The sequence below is a fragment of the Hyperolius riggenbachi genome, chromosome 3 (assembly GCF_040937935.1).
Source record: "Hyperolius riggenbachi isolate aHypRig1 chromosome 3, aHypRig1.pri, whole genome shotgun sequence".
NCBI classification, from domain to species: domain Eukaryota; kingdom Metazoa; phylum Chordata; class Amphibia; order Anura; family Hyperoliidae; genus Hyperolius; species Hyperolius riggenbachi.
Window position 1 is genome coordinate 452361862 of NC_090648.1, and position 21954 is coordinate 452383815.

The 21954-nt window shown below is 46.9% G+C and overlaps 1 protein-coding gene across 11 annotated transcripts in view; it reads left to right on the top strand.

The window, feature by feature from the left end:
• The window catches only part of DGKI (diacylglycerol kinase iota), a 599247-nt gene that overhangs the window by 98276 nt on the left and 479017 nt on the right, over positions 1 to 21954 (top strand). The window contains exon 1 of one of the 11 annotated variants that reach the window (XM_068277877.1): positions 1099 to 1151. The exons of the other annotated variants lie outside the window; for them this stretch is intronic. Within the exon in view, the coding sequence (XP_068133978.1) occupies positions 1108 to 1151 (44 nt within the window). The 5' untranslated portion in view covers positions 1099 to 1107. Of the gene's footprint in view, positions 1 to 1098; positions 1152 to 21954 lie in introns of those variants that run through there. 11 annotated transcript variants of the gene reach the window in all.

Below are 21954 nucleotides of genomic sequence, written 5' to 3' on the forward strand. Positions count from 1 at the left end.
GGGGGTACTAGTGATAATCTGTACCATCCCAGAGGTACTTGCTTAGCACAGACTTTAAGGTAGTACATACCAATAAAAGGGCGAAAAAAAATGCTCTAGGTGATTTGGCTTCATTTTTGTTTTCATAAATTGGCAGAATCTCACTAACACGAATATACAAACGGATCGAGGCTCATTGTGTTGCAAGTCCAGCGAATTCACTTTAGAGCAGACCTGAACGCAGAACTTCCTCACTGCTCTAAAAGATAAGCAACAGCATAATAACCTTTAAAGAAAACAATTTCTTTGTTACAGCTGATACAAATCCTGCAATAAAACTGCAGTGTGTCTACTTCCTGCTTTCATGGAAGCAGACATAGGGTTAACATCCTGTGTTTACATATGAGCTGCTCTGCCGTGGCAGAGGAGATTCCTGAACTGACACAGTTGAAAGATCAAATTACACTTGTGATTAGTCACAGGGGGGATTAGGCTAAACTCTCTAAATACATACAGAGCGGATTTCTAGCTGTTTTCCTTCTGTCCTGTATAAGAGTTCAGGTCCACTTTACAAGACAGGCCCCTGTGTTTTTCTGATGTCATCCAAGGAAAACCCAGCATGGAACTTTGTCCATTGTCAGAGGATGCGCTCCTCCTTCCTGCCAATGTGTACATTCAGAAAAAGGATATGACTGCTATATATAGCCGCAAAATAAGTTATGAAAACACAGAGCTAGAAAGCAGATGTTGTCTCTAATAATGCATATGAACAGATTGCAGTTTTAATGTTGCTTTTTTTCGTTAGATGCAAATTCTTCCTCTTGCTTTCTTTCTCACGATTTTATTTCATTTTTTTTTATTTTTGACACCTAATTTTAGGACTTGTTGGTAAATATACATTTTGTTAAGAGAAGTAGAGTGAAATACAGAACTTCCGTTGTATCAGCCGAGAGGGCAGAGACGGGATCAGAATCTGAGAACAATCTGGGGCTTAGGGCGTGCGTTCACCTCTGGAATCCAGCGTTACAGGCAGGAGGGAGAGGAGGGGGGGGGGGGGGGGGGGGTGTAGATGCTCAGAGACATAGGCAGTTGTCACTCACTCTATTACATCACCCCGGTGAAAAGCAGATGTGGGAGCGATGGCAGATCCAGCGGCGTTGCCTAGTAAGAAGGTGGGTGACTGAGCTTTTCAATGCGATCGCTGCTGTACTGAGCCTCTGCTTCCTGTAACTTGTGTAACTTGCAAAGTGTATTCTTTCATGGATTTGTGTCGTTGCCAGTGATTGGCTCGGGGATTCCCTTCTCATTCCATCACTATGGGAGATCAGCCAGAGTTCCTCATATAGGCCAGGGGTGTCAAACTCAAATACAAAGTGGGCCAACATTGAAGTCGCGGGCCACCTCAATGATTAGTAGCTACCTTCCTTCCTTTATAAAGTTCCCTGGTGTCTAATGGCTCCCCTCAAATGCCTATACAGTTCCCCTGTGTCAAGTGGCCCTCCCTCCCCTATACAGTTCCCTGGTGTCTAGTGCCCTCCCACCCTCCCCTATACAGTTCCCTACTGTTTAGTGCTTCCCCCCCCCATATGGCTTCCCTGGTGATCTAGGGCTTCAACTCCAATATAGCTTCCCTGGTGGTCTAGAGTGGGCCAAACATAATGCAAAGTGGGGAAACCACTTGGGGGCCAAATGTAATGGCTCTGAGGGCCAGATTTGGCCCGGGGGCCGGAGTTTGACGTGTGTGATAGGCAGTAGAGACATTAGATTGCATGACACAGAGAGATTGTTCCTGCTTGTCAGGCTGCCCAGGTGGTTTCGGCATGGCCGTCCTGCATGTATAGCCCCTCCAGCATGGCCCACTCCAGCAGGGGTGTAACTATAAATCATGCCCCCCCCCCCAGCAAAACTTTGATGGTGCCACCCAATATTCACACCCTTTCCATTGGCAACCCCTGGTGACCCTCACAGCCTTGGGGCTCATCTTGCAAGAGTGATAATACAAGTGTGGCCATCATAAATCATAAGCTTCACACCCATAACAAGTGTAGCCACAAAAACCCCTGCTCTGCAGAATAAACCCCTTTATTGGAGGAAGTGAAGTAGAAGTTGAGGCCCCCTTACGGCTCTGGGCCCCCCTGCGGGGCGCAGGGGCTGCACCCCTCTAGTTACGCTCCAGTACAGGAGCCCGCCTCTGAGCTTCCCAAACTTTCCCTATAACAGTGATGGCTAACCTTGGCACTCCAGCTGTGGTGGAACTACAAGTCCCATTAGGCATTGCAATACTCAGCCTCCACAAGTTATGCATAGAGCTATCAAAGGCATGATGGGATTTGTAGTTTTGTCACAGCTGGAGTGCCAAGGTTAGCCATCACTGCCCTATAACAATCACCTGAACTTAGTCAAACTTTTGAAACCAAGTCTGACATTGGAGCTTATTTTTCTGCCACGCACCGCAACTGTCCCGGAAGGTCACACTGCACGTTACTGCTACAGTGCAACCATACATTGCGGCATACTTTTCAATTAAAGTGGACTTGAACTCTTGCACAGGACAGAAGGAAAACAGAGAGAAATGCACCCTGTATGTATTTAGAGAGTTTGGCCTGTCTAATTCCCCCTCATCTGCGACCAATCACCAGTGTACTTAGATCTTTCAACTGTATCAGCTCAGGAATCTCTTCTGCCACGGCAGAGCAGCTAATCTGTAAACACAGCATGTAAATCATATGTCTGCTTCTATGAAAGCAGGAAGTAGACACACTGCAGATTTATTGCAGGATCCGTTTAGCTGTAACAAAGAAATGTTTTTCTTTAAAGGTTATTGTGCTGTTGCTGATCTTTTAGAGCAGAGAGGAAGTTCTGAGTTCAGGTCCGCTTTAAAGTATGCCTCACTTCCGCGTGAAACGCTCATGACGCAAAGTTACGTGTGCGACATCACGGTGGCGTGCAATGTGATAGCCTCATAGGACTGTCATTATTTCTGCGAGGGATTGCCACCTTTTTGTGCGACGCAAAGGACTATGGGAAGGGTGAAGGGGCCCTAACACTCCGAAAAATTCAAAGCCCATTTTTCCACTCTGTTAGCTCTTTTTGCAAATGCGAGGGTAACAAATATGCAATTATTCAAATGAATTATCTGCATTTTCCTGACAAGCTGACGGTTCACCCATTAATAATTTATTGACCCTTTAGGTTTAATTTGCTCTTCTATAAATTGGCTCCCAGTTTCCAATGCACTTTCAACTGCACAACACAGCATTGATGTTCGAAGTGGAATGTTGCCAATGCGGACCTGAACTCTTGCACAGGAGAGGACACCGAGAAATCCACCCTGTGTGTGTTTATAGAGAACAGCCGGTCTTATTCTCCCTTCTCAGCTAGTGAGCTAGTGTAATTTGTGCTCCCAGCTGTCTGTAAAGTCTGCCGAGTTGTGAGCTAATATGTACACACAGGAGTTTAACCCTTTCTGTGCTCCCAGCAAACCAGGAAGTAACTACAATGCAGCATATCTGAATGAGCGTAATAAGCTGTAACAAGGAAATGTTTTTCTTTAGAGGTGATTGTGCTGTTGCTTATCTTTTACAGCAGAGAGGAAGTTCTGAGTTCAGGTCCGCTTTAACATCCTATATAAGGCTACCTGCCGATCACCACTTGTCCCAATCAGGAACCAGGAGGGGGTGTGACCAAGCTCCCGTAGGAGTCAATAAAAGGGGAGGTGGCGGTGGATTTTAGGAGGCGTGGCTTTTGCTCTGGATAAGAAAGCCACACTGTTATTTTAATGCAGGAATTCACAGGTGGCAATATTTTCAATACAATTCAATTGAGGCATCTTTAGGACTCTTTCGCAGGGATGGCAAAATGGCATATTTATCACACTGTTCAGCCATGGAGAGCAGGGACTCCAATCTGTATAGCAGCTTTTGCCCCCTGTGGTGTAACCAAGCAGTACACCTAGGCAAGTGGCGGTAGCAGCGGATGCACAAGAGTGTGCAGGTGAAAGATTTCCCTGGACACTGCCACCAGGGCTGTGGAGTCTGAGTCATTTTTGGGTAACTGGAGTCGGAGTCAGAGTCGGTGGTTACATAAACTGAGGAGTCAGAGTCGGATGATTTTGTACCCGCTCCATAGCCCTGCACGGGCTGTGGAGCCGGACCGAGGAGGTGGAGCAATTTTGGGTACCTGCAGTCAGAGCCGGTGGTTTCATAAACTGAGGAGTCGGAGTTAAAGTCAGATGATTTTTGTACCGACTCTACAGCCCGTCAAGAGACAGAACCCAAATTACAATGTAAACATCATAATTCGGCCACCAGCAACAGCTGGCAGCCAAGGTACATCTTACCTCCGACTCCATGGCAGCCTGGAGGGGGAATAGTAATTATCACCGCCGGGACTTTTGCAGGAGCAGGGTGAGCCGTTTTTCGGCTTTACCTTGCGCCCAATTTTCCCAGCGTCCTAATTACATGAACACATGAATCCAGCCTTTCCTCTTTTTTATTTTGTTTGTTTCTGATTTCTTGTTGATTTTCCGCTTCCTATTTTCAGTGATGTATGTTTATTGCTGCCTTGTTGCACTAATATTTCTGCCATGAATATACCTGCATGTGATAATCACCTCGATTGTATCCAGAACGTCTAAACACGGCTTGGCATGTTTACCCAATAACAACAGTGCTGGCATTTGCCATTGCGTAAAAAACCACTGCATATCCGATACCTTTTCTGTGTGTGTCGTGCTGGAGTATTGCAACCATGAAAGTCACTACTGTTCTACTTTTATTTGCTGTAAAAAATAATTTCAGATAAAATCAGTGAAAAGAAAAAGTCTGTTGCTGCCAGAAAGGAGCACATGAGCTGGAGATTTAAAGTGACATTCCAGGCAAGTTTTTCTTGAACCCGAGGTGAGAGTGATATGGAGGCTACCATATATATTTCCTTTTAAACAATACTAGTTGCCTGGCAGTCCTGCTGATCTATTTGGCTGCAGTAGTGAACTGAATCACACCAGAAACAAGCATGCAGATAATCTTGTCAGAACTGACAATATTGTCATAAATCCCTGACCTGCTGCATGCTTGTTCAGGGTCTATGGTTGAAAGTATTAGAGGCAGAGGGCCAGCAGGGCAGCCAGGCAACTGGTATTGCTTAAAAGGAAAAAAAATATGGCAGCCTCAATATTATTCTCACCTCGGGTTCCCTTTAAAGGACACCTTTGCTCTATTTATAAAGGATGCTTTCTGTGTGTGTGGGGAGTTGTACAGAGTCTTACCACACCTCCTGTGCCTGATGTCACCCTCCGTTCTGTGCGGTCGGTGACCTCTGACCCGGACATACTACGCTACGCATGCACATTATATGTCCACTCAGACGCCTTGCGACCACGCTCCCTGGCAACTCCATATGACGTGAGTGTGTGTGCACATACTGCACATGCGCAGCGTAGTATGGGCTTGATTCACTAAAGCGTGATAACTCAAATAATACACCTTATGAAAAGATATAAAAAAAAAATATGGCAATCCTAAAAAAAACTTAAAGTACCCCTGAACTGAGAGTGGGGTACAAGCTATGAATAAAGTTTTATGTGCAGACCATCCTCACCGTCCAGTGTCCCCAGGGGTCCCCACACTGCTCTGTTGAAATCCTTCAACTGGGTAAACTGATTATAGGTGGGGTAAGCGCCCAGTCTGTCCCTAATAACATTCCTTTATCCTCGACCACGCCCCCTTGCAGGCATAGGTACCGCCCCTTCAGGCTTGCTCCGGACCACTGCTTGTGGAGCTGAGACATGTGTGCACTGAGGGGGCAAATTTGTTGGCAGAGATGCGTGACAGAAACTCACCACATCATTGCTTACCTACCCCGCAATCCCTGCGCTGTATTTTCCAACCTCTCCGCTGTCCTCTCGTAAACTCCAGCATTTTCAGAAGAGAATGGAGCTGACCCTTTAAGAACTTCCGGATCAACGCCATTCTGTTGTGGAAAACCAGGGGTTTAACCCCCTTGGCGTTCTAGTTCTTTCCGGATTTTAGGGTCTAAAAGTGGTGCAATTTTTTTGCACCCTTTCAGACCCTAAAACCTAAAAAAAATCATGCTGCCAGGGAGATCTGCAGCATCCCAGCACTCGCTCACCTCCCTGGCTCCAGCGCTGCAGTTAAGCCTCCATCCTCTGGGTGGCGCTGCAACTCTAAAGTGAAATTGCCGGCTGTCGTCTTGACGACAGCCGGTGTTGTGTCTGATTACGCTGCCTGTGGATCTGAGCTGCCCCCCATGCGCAGTAGGAGACAGTGCGGCCACATTTCCTATTGAATGATGCTGCTGGTGGTAAAATACTAAATATCTCCGCTCCCACAACGCTCCCGCTGTGCACATTGCTTTCCATACAGCCTCCGGCGGCTACCACGAGCAGAGGTCGGGATCACCGCTCTTAGCTGCGGTTTTCCGCCCCGACCCTAGCTCGGGATAACCGCCAAGGAGGTTAAGAAGGACCCTTTGACTGAATGAGAAGACAGGATTGAAAATACAGTATTGCAGAGTAGGTAAGTAATGATGTGGCTTTCTTTTTTTAACCAATCAACAGTTGAGGGGTACTTTAAGTTTTATTTGGTTTCACTTTTGCAGGATGCACTGAAAGGGTTAAGCCTCTGTGTTTACTATATGGAGAGCTGCCTCGCCAGAGCTCTCCTGCAGTCTAATCACAGTTTCTGACAGGAACTAATTAGGAAGGTTTATCTGTCTAAACAAACACTGAGTTCAGGTCCAATTTAAGGCTAGGTGCGCACTTAGCAGAAACGCTGGCATTGTGGAAAACGCTGCATTTTTGTTGCTAATGGAAGTCTATGGGCCGCAGGAAAAAACGCATATAAAAACGCATATGCGTTTTCTATACATTTTCAAACATGCTTTTTCAAAAACGTAGGTTTTGTTGCATAATATTCAAAAACGCATCAAAAAGGCACATAATGAAAGTCAATGGGAACGCAATAGTATGCGTTTTTTTGCATTTTCCATGCGTTTTTATTGGCTTTTTTCAAATTGTTTTGAGATGTATTTCTGCTTCCTAGTGATTAGCATAAAACTTAATTGAAAAATGCATACAAAACGCATATTCGTTTTGTATATGCGAAACGCAAACGCATACAAATGCACGCAAAACGCTTGAAAAAGGCATCTGCGGAAAAAAAACGCTAACTCAAATGGAGTAAAAATGCACACAAAAAAACTCCTGCACATGACAGAAAACGCAACCTATCACACTCTGTTATATGTGCACCCAGCCTTATGCTACGTACACACATGCGACAACGATCGTTCGTTCAGAACGACGAACAAACTTTTAATTGATGAAAGAACGACCTAAGTAAAGATAGTTTTAAAAGGTGTGTAACGATCTGATCGTTAGAACGAACGTTACATCACGTAAAGCAACTATTGCGCCTGCGCATAAAAATGAGAAGTTTCACGGAGAAATAGTGAAATGCGCATGTCAAGCCTAGTACGAACGACCGTTTCCAACGATGTACTACTTTTGCAAACGATCGTCGTTGGTTAAAATCCGCCGAGACAGAACTTTCTTTTGTAGCGATTTGCAGTGGCGTAGCTAAGGTGCTGTGGGCCCTGATGCAAATTTTACAGTGGGGCCCCCCAAGCACTCTATACAAAACAAATTGCCACTGCGCACCAAAACCTGCCAATGGCAACTACAGTGTCAGAGGTGCAAGAAGGGGATGGGGAGCAGTTTGTTAGTGATTACCACCATTCACAGTATCTATAGAAGTGATAATTATGAGCACAGGACCAATAGAGAGCTAATACTGTAGTTGAGGGAGGGCCCTTCGGGGCCCCTCTGGCCCAAGGGCCCCGATGCGGTCGCTACCTCTGCACCCCCTATTGCTACGCCCCTGGCGATTTGGCTCGTTCGTCGTGTGCCTTAATAGTCGGTGGTTCGTTTTTTGTAACGATCGTCGTTGGTAAAGATCGGGGAACGATCGTTACAAACGACTATAGTCGCATGTGTGTACGCACCTTTAGCCTGTCAACCCTACAGCTTCTGATCATGTGATTAACATTTTAAGACAGGATTCTTAGCTGCAAAAACCTGGAAACTACTAGATGATATTTTTAGACCTGTGACATTTTAGTGGTATGTAACATTTAGCAGAGTATGTATGAAGCAGGTGTAGACATGCAAGCAGTGGACCCCTTGGGGGCATGAAACACCTACGAGAATAGTTTTGGGTGTGCATTTCTGGTTTTCCTTTCCTCATCTCCTTCACAGAAAGGATTGGTTTGTGAAATGTTAGTCACTACGTTGGTGAGAGTCAAGCTCTGATGTGTAGGAGAATGGGTGAGGTGGTTCTTTGAGAATGGTCTGGTGATTGGTTTGATTTTTCTCGCTCAAGTGATGTGTTGTGGTAGTTTGGGGCAGCTAAACTGTAAAAATCGTCTTTCAAGGTGGACCTTTCTGAGCTGTTTGAGACAACCGATTATTATTTAATTATTAAATTGGTGTAAAATTGGATCTTTTAATTGTATCGTTTGCGACCTCCTTAAGGGCCCATTCACACTAGGGTGATTAGCTGGCAATTCCCCCTAATCGCCAAAGCGCCACTGCTATTCTAACCTATGGCAGGGATCTCAGTGCTGCGATTGGCACCGATCGTGGGCCTTTTGCGATTAGCGCCAATCGCAAAATGCATTACATGCCGGCATGCCGCATTTTGCCGCAAATTCTGGAGCGATCACGGTACAGTGCTTATAAAGCGCTGACCGTGAGCGCTCTGAATCATGGAAGTGTGAGCAGTGATTTTACCATGCTAATCGCGGTAAAATTACCCGTGTGCTACCGTTTTGCGATTCATAGTGTGAATGGGCCCTGAGACTATACATAGAATTGTTAACCTCATCCTTTGATCTTCAGGTCAGGTTTGCTTGCTTCAGTTCCTGAAGTGTGTCGGCTGTAAGAGCAATAGGAAGTGACTGAAATTCTCACGACACCCAAACAGCAATAATAATAATTAAAAAAATACAACCCTTTTAGCTGTATCCAAAGACAGATTAACCACTTAATGACAACCAGACTTAAAAAGCCTCTTAACGGCTCCAGGACGTTTTTATAAGTCAAACAGTGCTGCTGTGCGCGTGCACGTGCGCGCTCCCGCGTATGTACGTGCGTTCCCATGCGCGTGCATGTGAGGTTAGTGAGGAAAAAAAACAGAAAAAATACACCTTTATTTCCAAATACTATATTGTAGAGTGACCAGACGTCCCGGATTGCCCGGGACGCGTCCCAGATTTGGGGTCCGCTGTCCTAGGCAGCATGAGGTCCCGGGAAACGTCCCGCTTTTAGCTGCGGGACGTCCCGGACTCTGGCCACTGTAACTGCATGAACTGGCAGCGGCGTCTATAGAAGCCGTGCTAGTTCATTGCCCGCAGCCCCGCTCCGGCCTCCTTAGTCTTCCGGTGTTCCTACACCGGCAGGCGAGCAGGGCTACGGTAAGATGGCTGCCGAAGCCCTGTACTGGAGAGTATTTGTGTCTCCAGTACAGGGCGTCGGGTGCCATCTTGCCGTAGCCCTGCTCTGCCTGTCAGCGCGGGAGACTGTAGGAGGAGGAGCAAGACGGTTTCAGGAGCAGCGCGCCAGAAGCCGGCCAGGAGCGAGAGGAGACTTCTGCCAGGTGAGTAAATTCTTTTTTTTTTCCAGGTGAAATGTGCCCCCATTGCGTTTATTTTGTGCTGAAATGTTGCCCATTGCGCTTATTTTGTGCTTTAATGTGCCCACATTGCGTTTATTTTGTGCTGAAATGTGCCCAGTTTGCGTTTATTTTGTGCTGTAATGTGCCCACATTGCGTTTATTTTGTGCTGTAATGTGCCCACATTGCGTTTATTTTGTGCTGAAATGTGCCCACCTTGCGTCTATTTTGTGCTGAAATGTGCCCCATCGCGTTTATTTTGTGCTAAAATGTGCCCACTTTGCGTTTATTTTGTGCTGTAATGTGCCCACTTTGCGTTTATTTTGTGCTGAAATGTGCCCACATTGCGTCTATTTTCTGGTGTCTGGGGTAACTGTTGCTGCATTTATTATTTAATGGTCATAGTTGGCTATGTTTGCTGCTTTGAGGTTACGGTATACTATTAGCATCACACAGTTTCTGCACACCCATGATGCAAATCCTCGTTTGACCACATCATGGCGGAAACACTGCTTTCTTATGCCTCGCTGTTACATCATTATGTTAGCTCCGCCCATATAATGTCATGGCCACGCCCATTGCCCCCATTTTTTCGGTGCGGCGCGCATCCCCCCATTTTAAAATGTTGTGATAACCAGGATAAATAGGCAGATAAAATGAGTGGGATTTATGTACAGTAGCAGTGTTTATATTAAAACTATAGGGGATGAAATTAGAGAAATAGTGTATTTTTTCCTTGTTTTTCCCTTTAAAATGCATACAAAATAAAATAATTACTGAAAACAAATATCAATCCCAAAAAGCCTAATTCGTGGTGAAAAAAAAAGATATAGATCATTTCATTGTGATTAATAGTGATTAAGCTATTGTCAAATGAAAGGGATGAGCACTGAAAGGTGAAACTCGCTCTTGTCCGTTAGGGTAAAAAACGTTTTGGGGTGAATTGGTTAAAAAAAAAACCTATGATTTAGTTAGGCTTGTGAATTATGCTGAAGGTCCCGTTTAACTGTTTGAATTCCAGACCACCTCAGCATGAGGGGAAGAATTGCAAGGCATGCTGGGAGTCACAGTAAAGCAGCTGGAGAGACAGAGCCATTGTGACCCCTCCCTTCATGGAGGGGTAATTACAGGCCTGTCCCCTGCAGATCATTGTGTGCTCCATGCTCCCGCGTGTGTATATATTCAGAACACACTGTATATTTTACTTTCAAATTGCCGGTCATACCACGTTGACTTGGTGAAAGCGTAATATGCCGGTGAGGAGATAATGAGCAGGGAGAGATTACATGTTACCATCAAACAGAACTTCAGAGCAGCTTGCCGCGTGCGTACAGTGCAGAATATCGCGTGTAACCCTTTCCCTGCTTCACACGCCACTGAGGATTTTCATTTAGGCTGTGATCACACATAAAAGGTGTACATTTCTGGTCCAGTCAGGTAAAACTAATAGAAAACTGATGCAGAATTGACAGGACTGGCCCAGACCAGAAATGTGCAGATTTATGTGTGAACCAGGCCTTAATCTTTGTGAACAGTAAATCACAGAGGGGCAAGTATCAGCACCTGTACTTCTGTTCCAGCAATAGTGGGACACTTAATGGCCGGCTGCCGGCGACTTGTTTTGCCGAAGTCAACGACTTTTCTTCCACCGAGTAGGGAATCGTTGGGCATCGTTTTCTGCGGGTTCACCATCGTGTTTTGAGGCCCTAGGCAGTAAATACAGAACTACAAATGCAGCTGCCGCTAGCTCCATGCAGCTTCTTGAAAAATTTGTTCAACAGCAATTCACACAACGTACAAGGATGCAGGCAATTGCCCATGATATCTGACCTTTAAACAACTTCCAGGCAACAATTCTAAACCAGGAAACCCCCAATTCTCAAAAGAGAACTACTAATCAGTGGCTGTTACTGCTGCTGGCACAGTGGCGGCTGGTAATCAGTGGCTGTTACTATTGCTGACATATTGGCAACTGTTAATCGGTGCTTGTAACAGCTGCTGGCACAGTGGCGGCTGCTAATCAGTGCCTGTTACTGCTGCTGACACAGTGGCAGTTGCTAATCAGTGGATGTTTCTGCTGCTGGCACAGTGGCAGCTGCTAATCAATGCTTGTTACTACTGCTGGCACAGTGGCAGCTGCTAATCAGTGGCTGTTACTGCTGCTGACACAGTGGCAGCTGCTAATCAGTGCCTGTTAATGCTGCTGGCACATTCGCAGCTGCTAATCAGTGGCTGTTACTGCTGCTGACACAGTGGTAGCTGCTAATCAGGGCTGTTACTGGGGCTGACACAGTGGCAGCTGCTTATCAGTGGCTGTTACTGCTGCTGGCACAGTGGCAGCGGCTAATCAGTGGCTGTTACTGCTGCTGGCACATTGGCAGCTGCTAATCAGTGGCTGTTACTACTGCTGGCATAGTGGCAGCTGCTAATCAGTGGCTGTTACTGCTGCTGGCACAGTGGCAGCTGCTAATCAGGGGCTGTTATTGCTGCTGGCACAGTGGCAGCTGCTAATCAGTGGCTGTTACTGCTGCTGGCACAGTGGCAGCTGCTAATCAGTGGCTGTTACTGCTGCTGGCACAGTGGCAGCTGCTAATCAGTGGCTGTTATTGCTGCTTACACAGTGGCAGCTGCTAATCAGTGGCTGTTACTGCTGCTGGCACAGTGGCAGCTGCTAATCAGTGGCTGTTACTGCTGCTGGCACAGTGGCAGCTGCTAATCAGTGGCTGTTACTGCTGCTGGCACAGTGGCAGCTGCTAATCAGTGGCTGTTATTGCTGCTTACACAGTGGCAGCTGCTAATCAGTGGCTGTTACTGCTGCTGGCACAGTGGCAGCTGCTAATCAGTGGCTGTTACTGCTGCTGGCACAGTGGCAGCTGCTAATCAGTGGCTGTTACTGCTGCTGGCACAGTGGCAGCTGCTAATCAGTGGCTGTTACTGCTGCTGGCACAGTGGCTGTTACTGCTTTTGGCACAGTGGCGGCTGCTAATCAGTGGCTGTTACTGCTGCTTATAGAGTGGTGGCTGCTAATCAGTGGCTGTTAGGCCTGGTGCACACCAAAAACCGCTAGCAGATCCGCAAAATGCTAGCAGATTTTGAAACGCTTTTTCTTCTGTTTCTGTAGCGTTTCAGCTAGCATTTTGCGGTTTTGGGAAGCGTTTTTGGTGTAGTAGATTTCATGTATTGTTACAGTAAAGCTGTTACTGAACAGCTACTGTAACAAAAAACGCCTGGCAAACCGCTCTGAAGTGCCGTTTTTCAGAGCGGTTTACGTTTTTCCTATACTTAACATTGAGGCAGAAACGCATCCGCAATCCAAAATCTGCAGCAGCCCGGGAGTATGCGTTTCTGCAAAACTCCTCCCGCTCTGGTGTGCACCAGCCCATTGAAATACATTACCCTAGCGGATCCGCACCCGCAAGCGGATCGCAAACCGCAGCCGAACCGCTCTGGTGTGCACTAGGCCTCTCTGCTGCTCACAGTGTGGCAGCTGCTGATCAGTTGCAGGTAAGGTGTGTGTGTGTGTGTGTGCGTGCGTGCGTGCGTGCGTGTGGGGGGGGGGGGGGGGTCTATGTGTGGTATTGGTATTTCTTGCTGACACACCACTATGATAATTGGATGTGGATATAGCCGTAATAGGATGTGCTCAGTCTATATGTAAGAGGATATGGATTTGGGTAAGAGGATAAAGGTAATAGGATGCTGGCATTATCACCCATTTGTTTTGCATCACCTCCTATCAGTGAAGGAAACAGGAGCGTTGCTGAATGAGCTCTCCTGTGTTCCTGGCCAGGCCTGCTGCTGATAAGCTTGTAATGTTAGACCTCCTCTGTGCGTTCGTCCGTGCAGCGATCCATCAGTCTGCTCTACCATCACCAGCAAGATGGACTGTCTGCACATAATGTACATGCTGTAATGATTGATTAGCCGGCACCACTGCTTGATCTGTACATTGTCAAAATGATGAGCTTCAGTTGAATGTTGCCAGTTCCGGATGTTTCCAGTATGATCATCAATCCAACTGGAAAAAAAAAAGTTTAACTTACCTGGGGCTGTTCGCCGACGAACTAGCTGGCAGGCCACTGTGCGTGACTTCTCACACTGTGCAAGATGGCGTTGTGACTGTGAGTGAAGATGCGCAGTGGCCCGCCGACTGGTCAGTCTTTGAAAACAAAACTAGCTCGCTGCGGGGTACCGGAGGCAGTGGCGGCGCCACACTGGGGCTTACCCAGGCTTCAGCCCCAGCTGGCGACTTATCAGCCCCCCCTAAAGCCCCCCCCCCCCCCGCCATGGCCACCGCAAGTTCCTTCAGGAGGAGGACTGTCTGGACACGTGAGGAGGGCCTGGCGCTGACTGTCACCACCAGCTATCAGTCACCGCCCCAGGCCGGGACATATACATAATGCTGGTACACTAGCGGCCACGCAGAGCGGCCTGCATATAAAAAATTCTGTCACGTGACGACGTCCAGAGTCACGTGACACTTGCAGCGCGCTTCCCTCGCCTGGCCCGCACAGGCAGCTTCAGCAAGTTGCCGCCGAAGAGGCGAAGAAAAGAGACTGCGTGTCTGCAGCATGCCCAGCACTCACACCCACCCAGCCCAGACACCCACGGACAGCACAGGAAACGTCCGAGCGACGTCGGACTGGAGCCGGGCCAGCCAGAGCTGAGGCAGCAGCAGCAGGAGAAACTCGTTACTCTGAGCGAGGAAAGAAGGCTCAGTCAAGGCAGCTCAAGGTGGGTGTCCTCCTTTCCTGTGTCCAGCCAGCCAACTGCCAATTTTATTTTTTTTGCACAGGCCTGAGCTCAGCTGCCCTGGGGGGCCCCAGCCCACCACACCAGCCAGGCTTGAGGCCTTCCCACCCACCACCAGCCAGGCCTGAGGTGCCCCAGCCCACCTCCACCAGCCAGGCCTGAGCTGCCCTAGCCCACCACCACCACCAGACAGGCCTGAGGTGCCCCAGCCCACCACCACCAGTCAGGCCTGAGCTGTCCTGGGGCCCCCAGCCCACCACCACCAACCATGCCTGAGGCCTTCTTACCACCATCCAGGCCTGAGGTGCCCCAGCCCACCACCACCAGCCAGGCCTGAGGTGCCCCAGCCCACTACCACCAGCCAGGCCTGAGGCCTTACCACCACCAGCCAGGCCTGAGGTGCCCCAGCCCACCACCACCAGACAGGCCTGAAGTACAGCAGCCCACCACCACCAGCCAGGCCTGAGGCCTCCAGCCCACCGCCAGCCAGGCCTGAGGTGCCCTGGGGCCCCCTAGCCCACCACCACCAGCCAGGCCTGAGCTGCCCTGAGGTGCTCCAGTCCACCACCACCAGCCAGGCCTAAGCTGCCCTGGGGCCCCCAGGCCACCACCACCAGCCAGGCCTGCGCTGCCCTGAGGTGCTCCAGCCCACCACCACCAGCCAGGCCTTAGCTGCCCTGGGGCCCCCAGCCCACCACCACCAGCCAGGTCTCAGGCCTCCAGCCCACCACCAGCCAGGCCTGAGGTGCCCTGGGGCCCCCAGCCCACCATCACTAGCCTGATTACATATACTGGGGACAGCTATACGCCTGGCTACATATACTGGGGACACTGGCTGTCTGTCATTATGTGCATTAACTGGTGAAACGCTGTCTCTCATTACATGCATTTACTGGGGAAACGCTGTCTGTCATTATGTGCATTAACTGGTGAAAAGCTGTCTCTTATGTGCATTTAATGGGGAAACTCTGTCTTTTATTACGTACATTAACTGGCGAAAAGCTGTCTCTTATGTGCATTTACTGCAGAAACGCTGTCTGTCATTACGTGCATTTACTGGTGAAAAGCTGTCTCTTATGTGCATTTAATGGGGAAATGCTGTCTGTTATTACATGCATTTACTGGTGAAAAGCTGTCTATCATTACGAGCATTTACTGGTGAAAAGCTGTCTGTCATTACGTGTATTTACTGGTGAAAAGCTGTCTCTTATGTGCATTTACTGGTAAAAGGCTGTCTGTCATTACGTGCGTTAGCTGGTGAAAAGCTGTCTCTTATGTGCATTTACTGGTGAAAAGCTGTCTCTTATGGGCATTTACTGGTGAAATGCTGTCTGTCATTATGTGCATTAACTGGTGAAAAGCTGTCTCTTATGTGCATTTACTGGGGAAATGCTGTCTGTCATTATGTACATGAACTGGTGAAAAGTTGTCCCTTATGTGCATTTACTGCGGAAACGCAGTCTGTCATTATGTGCATTAACTGGTGAAAAGCTGTCCCTTATGTGCATTTACTGCGGAAACGCAGTCTGTCATTATGTGAATTAACTGGTGAAAAGCTGTCTCTTATGTGCATTTAATGGGGAAACTGTCTGTCATTACATGCATTAACTGGTGAACAGCAGGCTCTTATGTGCATTTACTGCAGAAACGCAGTCTGTCATTATGTGCATTAACTGGTTAAAAGCTGTCTCTTATGTGCATTTAATGGGGAAACGCTGTCTGTCATTACGTGCATTAGCTGCTGAAAAGCTGATTCTTATGTGCATTTACTGGTGAAAGGCTACCTGTCATTATGTGCGTTTACTTCATTTTTTTTTCCATGTAACTACGTTAGCTGGTACAAGTACATTACAGTTAGCCCGCCCACATGACATCATGACCACGCCCAATTTTTCACCCTCGTGCCCCCTTTGAGCCCCCCCAAAAATCTGAAGCTGGAGCCGCCACTGACCGGAGGATTGGTTTGTCCCGGCGCGGGCACAGGGCGTCTGCAGGGGGCCAGTAGAAGCCCCAGGTAAGTTAATATCTTTTTTTTTTTTCCAATTAAGATTCCGTTTAAAGGCCACCTGAAGTGAGAGGTATATGGAGGCTGCCACATTTATTTCCTTCTAATCAATACCAGTTGCCTGGCAGGCCTGCTGATCTATTTGGCGGCAGTAGTGGCTGAATAACACCAGAAACAAGCATGCAGCTAATTTTGGCAGATCTAACAATAATGTCAGAAACACCTGATCTGCTGCATGCTTGTTCAGGGTCTATGGCTGAAAGTATTACCGGCAGAGGATCAGCAGGACAACCAGGTAACTGGTATTGCTTAAAAGGAAATAAATATGGCAGCCTCCATATCCTTCTCCCTTCAAGGGGAACTGAAGAGAGAGGTATATGGAGGTTGCCATGTTTATTTCCTTTTAAGCAATACCAGTTACCGGGCTATCCTGCTGATCCTCTGCCTCTAATACTATTAGCCATAGCCCCTGAACAAGCATGCAGCAGATCAGGTGTTTCAGACTTTAAAGTCAGATCTGACAAGACTAGCTGCATGCTTGTTTCTGGTGTTATTCAGATACTACTGCAGAGAAATAGACCAGCAGGGCTGCCAGGCAACTGGTATTGATTAAAAGGAAATAAATATGGCAGCCTCCATATACCTCTTACTTTAGTTCCCCTTTAAGTTGTCCTTTAAAGATGAACTCCAGTGAAAATAATGTAATTAAAAAGTGCTTCATTTTTACAATAATTATGTATAAATGATTTAGTCAGTGTTTGCCCATTGTAAAATCTTTTAAATCCCTGATTTGCATTCTGACATTTATTACATGGTGACATTTTTACTGTTGGCAGGTGATGTAGCTGCTGCTTACTTTTTTGGCAGTTAGAAACAGCTGTAAACAGCTATTTCCCACAATGCAGCAAGGTTCCCAGACAGGAAACTGCCAAGAGTACGTACTCAGAGTTTCTTGTGGGAGGGGTTTCACCACAATATCAGCCATACAGCGCCCCCTGATGGTCTGTTTGTGAAAAGGAATAGATTTCTCATGTAAAAGGGGTATCAGCTACTGATTGGGATAAAGTTCTATTCTTGGTCAGAGTTTCTCTTTAAGACCCATACACATGCTGGATTGATGACGGATATCGGAACCCGCTCCCGCAGCCGATACCGCTGGGCTGAGGCTGTACAGAAGCGAGAAGGCGAAGGGCCGACTGAGTGGTGCAGACAGGAAGTCACATGGCGAGTGGCGTGAACAAAGGAATCGGGCGTTGCTCGGCTGAGTTGCTGCCCGCTGGTGATCGGGGAAGCTGTTGTTATTGGTTTCCTCTGCCGACTTTAATCTACCATGTGTACAGGCCTTAAAGTAACCCTGAAATAAAAATGTTCAATACGTATTGAGCATGTGCCCATATGGTCTATAATCAAAAGGCAGTAAAGACTGAACAACAAAATGTTATTTTTTTTCTCAGAGTTTTATTAACTAAAAGAACTGCTGTTGCTTAGTGTGTCAGGAGGAAGGGTTGGTTCACACTTGTTTAAAAAAATGTATCTGTGGCTTCTGCTTTTTGGTCCAGATCAAAACCGAAACCACGGATACCAATGTTTAAAATAGCATCCGTCTTCACACACTTTAAAAAAACGGATCTCTGAATGCTGTGATCCTGTGAACTCTCCCATTGGTCTTGTGGCGCCATGTAGTCCTACTAACAATATTGTGTCAAAATGCTTTAGTTTTATTTGTAAAAGCATTACTTATTTTTTGTAATATATTATTAAATATCCTCCAGCCTCCCTTCGATTCCTCCAGGCTGAAAGTTTGGCTTGTATGGGGAATCCAAACGCTGCTCCTCCCATTCCTGCCCAGGAGGGCGGAGCAAATCTCTGGCTGGGAGGACAGGATGGGCGCAGATTTTTACTATTCCTGTACACCACATCAGTAAGACTTTTAAAACTAGACCTGATGTGTTTTAAAAGGCTACGCCCTTGGCCGAAAAATGCATGCAGCAGTGCGATAGTGCATCATTCTGCTGCGCAGCGCATGTGATCTGAACATCAGAAGTGCTGTCTGCACTTCTGACGTTCTTGTGTGTCGCACACCACACATGCTGCCAAAATGTGCACGGCAGTGCGTATAGTGTGAACGAGGCCTAATATTTGTTGGGACAGTAAATTGACACCCTTACACAAGCAGTAAACTGACTACTTTACATTAAAGTGTCACATCTTCAGTGTAGTCCCATAAAAATATATATAATTAAATATTTTAAAAAATGTGAGCGGTGTACTTACTTTTGTAAGATACCATATATAACAAGATTCGGTCAAATCACCTAAATAAAATAATGACCATATTTTTCGGCATATAAGACGCACTTTTTTTCTGCCCACAAAATGGGGAGAAAATGTCCTTACGTCTTATTATGCTGAACACAGGGGGTCTCTGACTTACGAATGCCCACCAATATGAACTGCCGACCCTCCGCGATGTCGGGGACTTCCTTTATTGTCCCCCTTTGTCCTCTGCTCACCTCATCCACAGCTCCAGCGGTGATCAGAGACCTGTCCTCCCCTTCACTGTTCCCCTAGTGCTGGCTTCTGCTGATGATGCGATTAGCAGAAGCCAGGATGAAGGAAGACGTGAGGGAGAGGAGAGGTCTCTGATCGCCGCTGGAGTTGTAGATGAGGTGAGACATTTTGCCGCTGCTTACATTTATGCACAGGGAGTGGAGGAGACACGGGGGGGGGGGGGGAGAGGAGGACACAGGGGCAGAAGGGGACACACAGGGGGTGCAAAGGAGAACATCGGGGGACAGAAGGAGGCACAGGGGAACAAAGGAGGACACGGGGAGTGCAGCAGACACGCAGTTCCCATTCATTGATCTAAGTCCCCGTGTCAATGATTGTGGCATCAATGAGATGCCTGTGTCAATGTTGCATAGTTACATAGTTATTTGAGGCTAGATTCACAGTGGGACGTTGCGTTTTGATGCCACGTTAAAGTCGCACCGCAAGCTTACAACGCAACGCGCCCAAAAAGTGGCAACGCAGCGTTACCGTCGCATACAGCAGATACAGTAAAGAATACAGGCAATGAAAAGTATGCTTCCAAGTCATTACTGAGCATGTGCAAACAGTCCAAGGCAGCTAATAACGTGTATAACGCACTGCATGCAGTACTTTTACTTAACGTGCAGCGTTAGACACCAACGCAACGTGTGCACTGTGAACAGGGCATTGATTTTTCATTGCAGTGAGTTATTCTGCATTAAATGCTGTTTTAACGCGCGACTTTAACGTCCCACTGTGAACTTAGCCTCAGTTGAAAAAAGAAATAGGTCCATCAAGTTCAACACGAACTCGATGCTTAGTTTGTAAGTTGCACTTACACGCTTTACTTCCTGCTCACATGCTTAAAGCTTGCACAGGAAGAAAAATGTATGGGGACATCTTGAGCCAAATAGTAAAGTTACACACTTACGTACATTTTTTTTTTAAAAAACAGACCCACACTTACATTTAAAATTAACTCCTTTCCTCCCACACTCTCCCATAGTACCCAAATAAATATTTTGCACAAAAAACCCCACAAAACATAAATAGTTACCTTAGGGACTGAGCTTTTTTAATACGTATGTCAAGAGGGTATATTACTGTTATTTTTTTTTTATTGTGAATAGTGATGGATGCAAAACTGAAAAAATGCACCTTTATTTCCAAATAAAATATTGGCACCAAGGGAATTATTTTAAATGGTGTAATAACTGGGACAAATGGGCAAATAAAATACGTGGGTTTTGGTTATGGTCGCATGTATTATTTTAAAACCATAAGGGCTGGAACCCACAAGAGCGTTTTGTGAGCATTTAGGGAGCGCTTGAAAACGCTCAGCTAATGTTAATGTATGGGGCAACTTCCACAGGAGAGTTTGCGATTGTGAAAATCGCAAGCACAGGACATGTAGCATTTTGTTAGCGTTTGCGCTTCAATGTAAAGTATATCAGCGTAATTGCTCATCAAAACCTGCACAGAGCGATTTTGCTAGCGTTTTCTAGTTACTGCACACTGTAACAAAATTAAAATCAATTGAAAGGACCAATCAGACTTTAAAACGCTAATCGCTAATCGCTACACAACCGCTGGCAAATTGATACACTTTTTAAAAACGCTCCCTAAGCCTCTCATAAAATCACTAACAAATTGCTCACACAAAACGCTAGCGCTTGCGATTAGCGATTGCGTTTTGCAGTGGGTTCCAGGCCTAATGGCCGAAAACTGAGAAATAATGACTTTAAAAAAAAAAAAATTTCTTAATACTACCATTAACCACCCTGGCGTTCTATTAAGATCGCCAGGGCGGCTGCGGGAGGGTTTTTTTTAAATAAAAAAAAAAACTATTTCATGCAGCCAACTGAAAGTTGGCTGCATGAAAGCCCACTAGATGGCGCTCCGGAGGCGTTCTTCCGATCGCCTCCGGCAGCCAGAAGTAACACGGAAGGCCGCAATGAGCAGCCTTCCGTGTTTGGCTTCTCCTGTCGCCATGGCGACGAGCGGAGTGACGTCATGGACGTCAGCCGACGTCCTGACGTCAGCCGCCTCCGATCCAGCCCTTAGCGCTGGCCGGAACTATTTGTTCCGGCTGCGCAGGGCTCAGGCGGCTGGGGGGACCCTCTTTCGCCGCTGCTCGCGGCGGATCGCCGCAGAGCGGTGGTGATCGGGCAGCACACGCGGCTGGCAAAGTGCCGGCTGCGTGTGCTGCTTTTTATTTGAGCAAAATCGGCCCAGCAGGGCCTGAGCGGCAGCCATCGGCGGTGATGGATGAGCTGAGCTCGTCCATACCGCTAAGATGGTTAAAATGCATTAATGCATATAATAAAATAATTCTTCGCCAAAATGTACCACCCAAAGAATGCCTAACTGATGGCAAAAAAAAAACAAGACATAGATCATTTTGTTGTGATAAGTAGTAATAAAGATATTGGTGAATGAATGGGAGGAGTGCTGAAATGATGCATAAGGTGAAAAAACACTGAAGGCTTAAGTGGTTAAAAGGAACCCGAGGTGTGTGACCTATGGAAGCTGCCATATTTATTTTCTTTTAAACAATACCAGTTGTCTGGCAGTCCTACTGATCTTTCTGGTCAGTAGGGTCTAAATCGCACAACTGAAACAAGCATGCAGCTAATCTTGTCAGATTTGCCATAGACACTTGTTCAGGGTTTATGGCTAAAAGTATGAGAGGCAGAGGATCAGCAGGACAGCCAGACAATGTGCATTATTTAAATGAAAGTAAACATATCAGCCTCTATATCCCACTCACCTCGGGATCCCTTTAAAGTGGACCTGAACTCTAGCACATGACAGAAGGAAAACAGACAAATGCACTCTGTGTGAATTTAGATAGTTTAGCCTCCCTTATCCCCCTCCCTCATCTGCGACTAATCACAAGTTGTAATTTGATCTCTCAGCTGTGCCAGCTTGCTGCCATGGCAGAACAGCTAATTGGTTAACACAGGATGTTAACAATATGTCTTCTTCCATGAAAG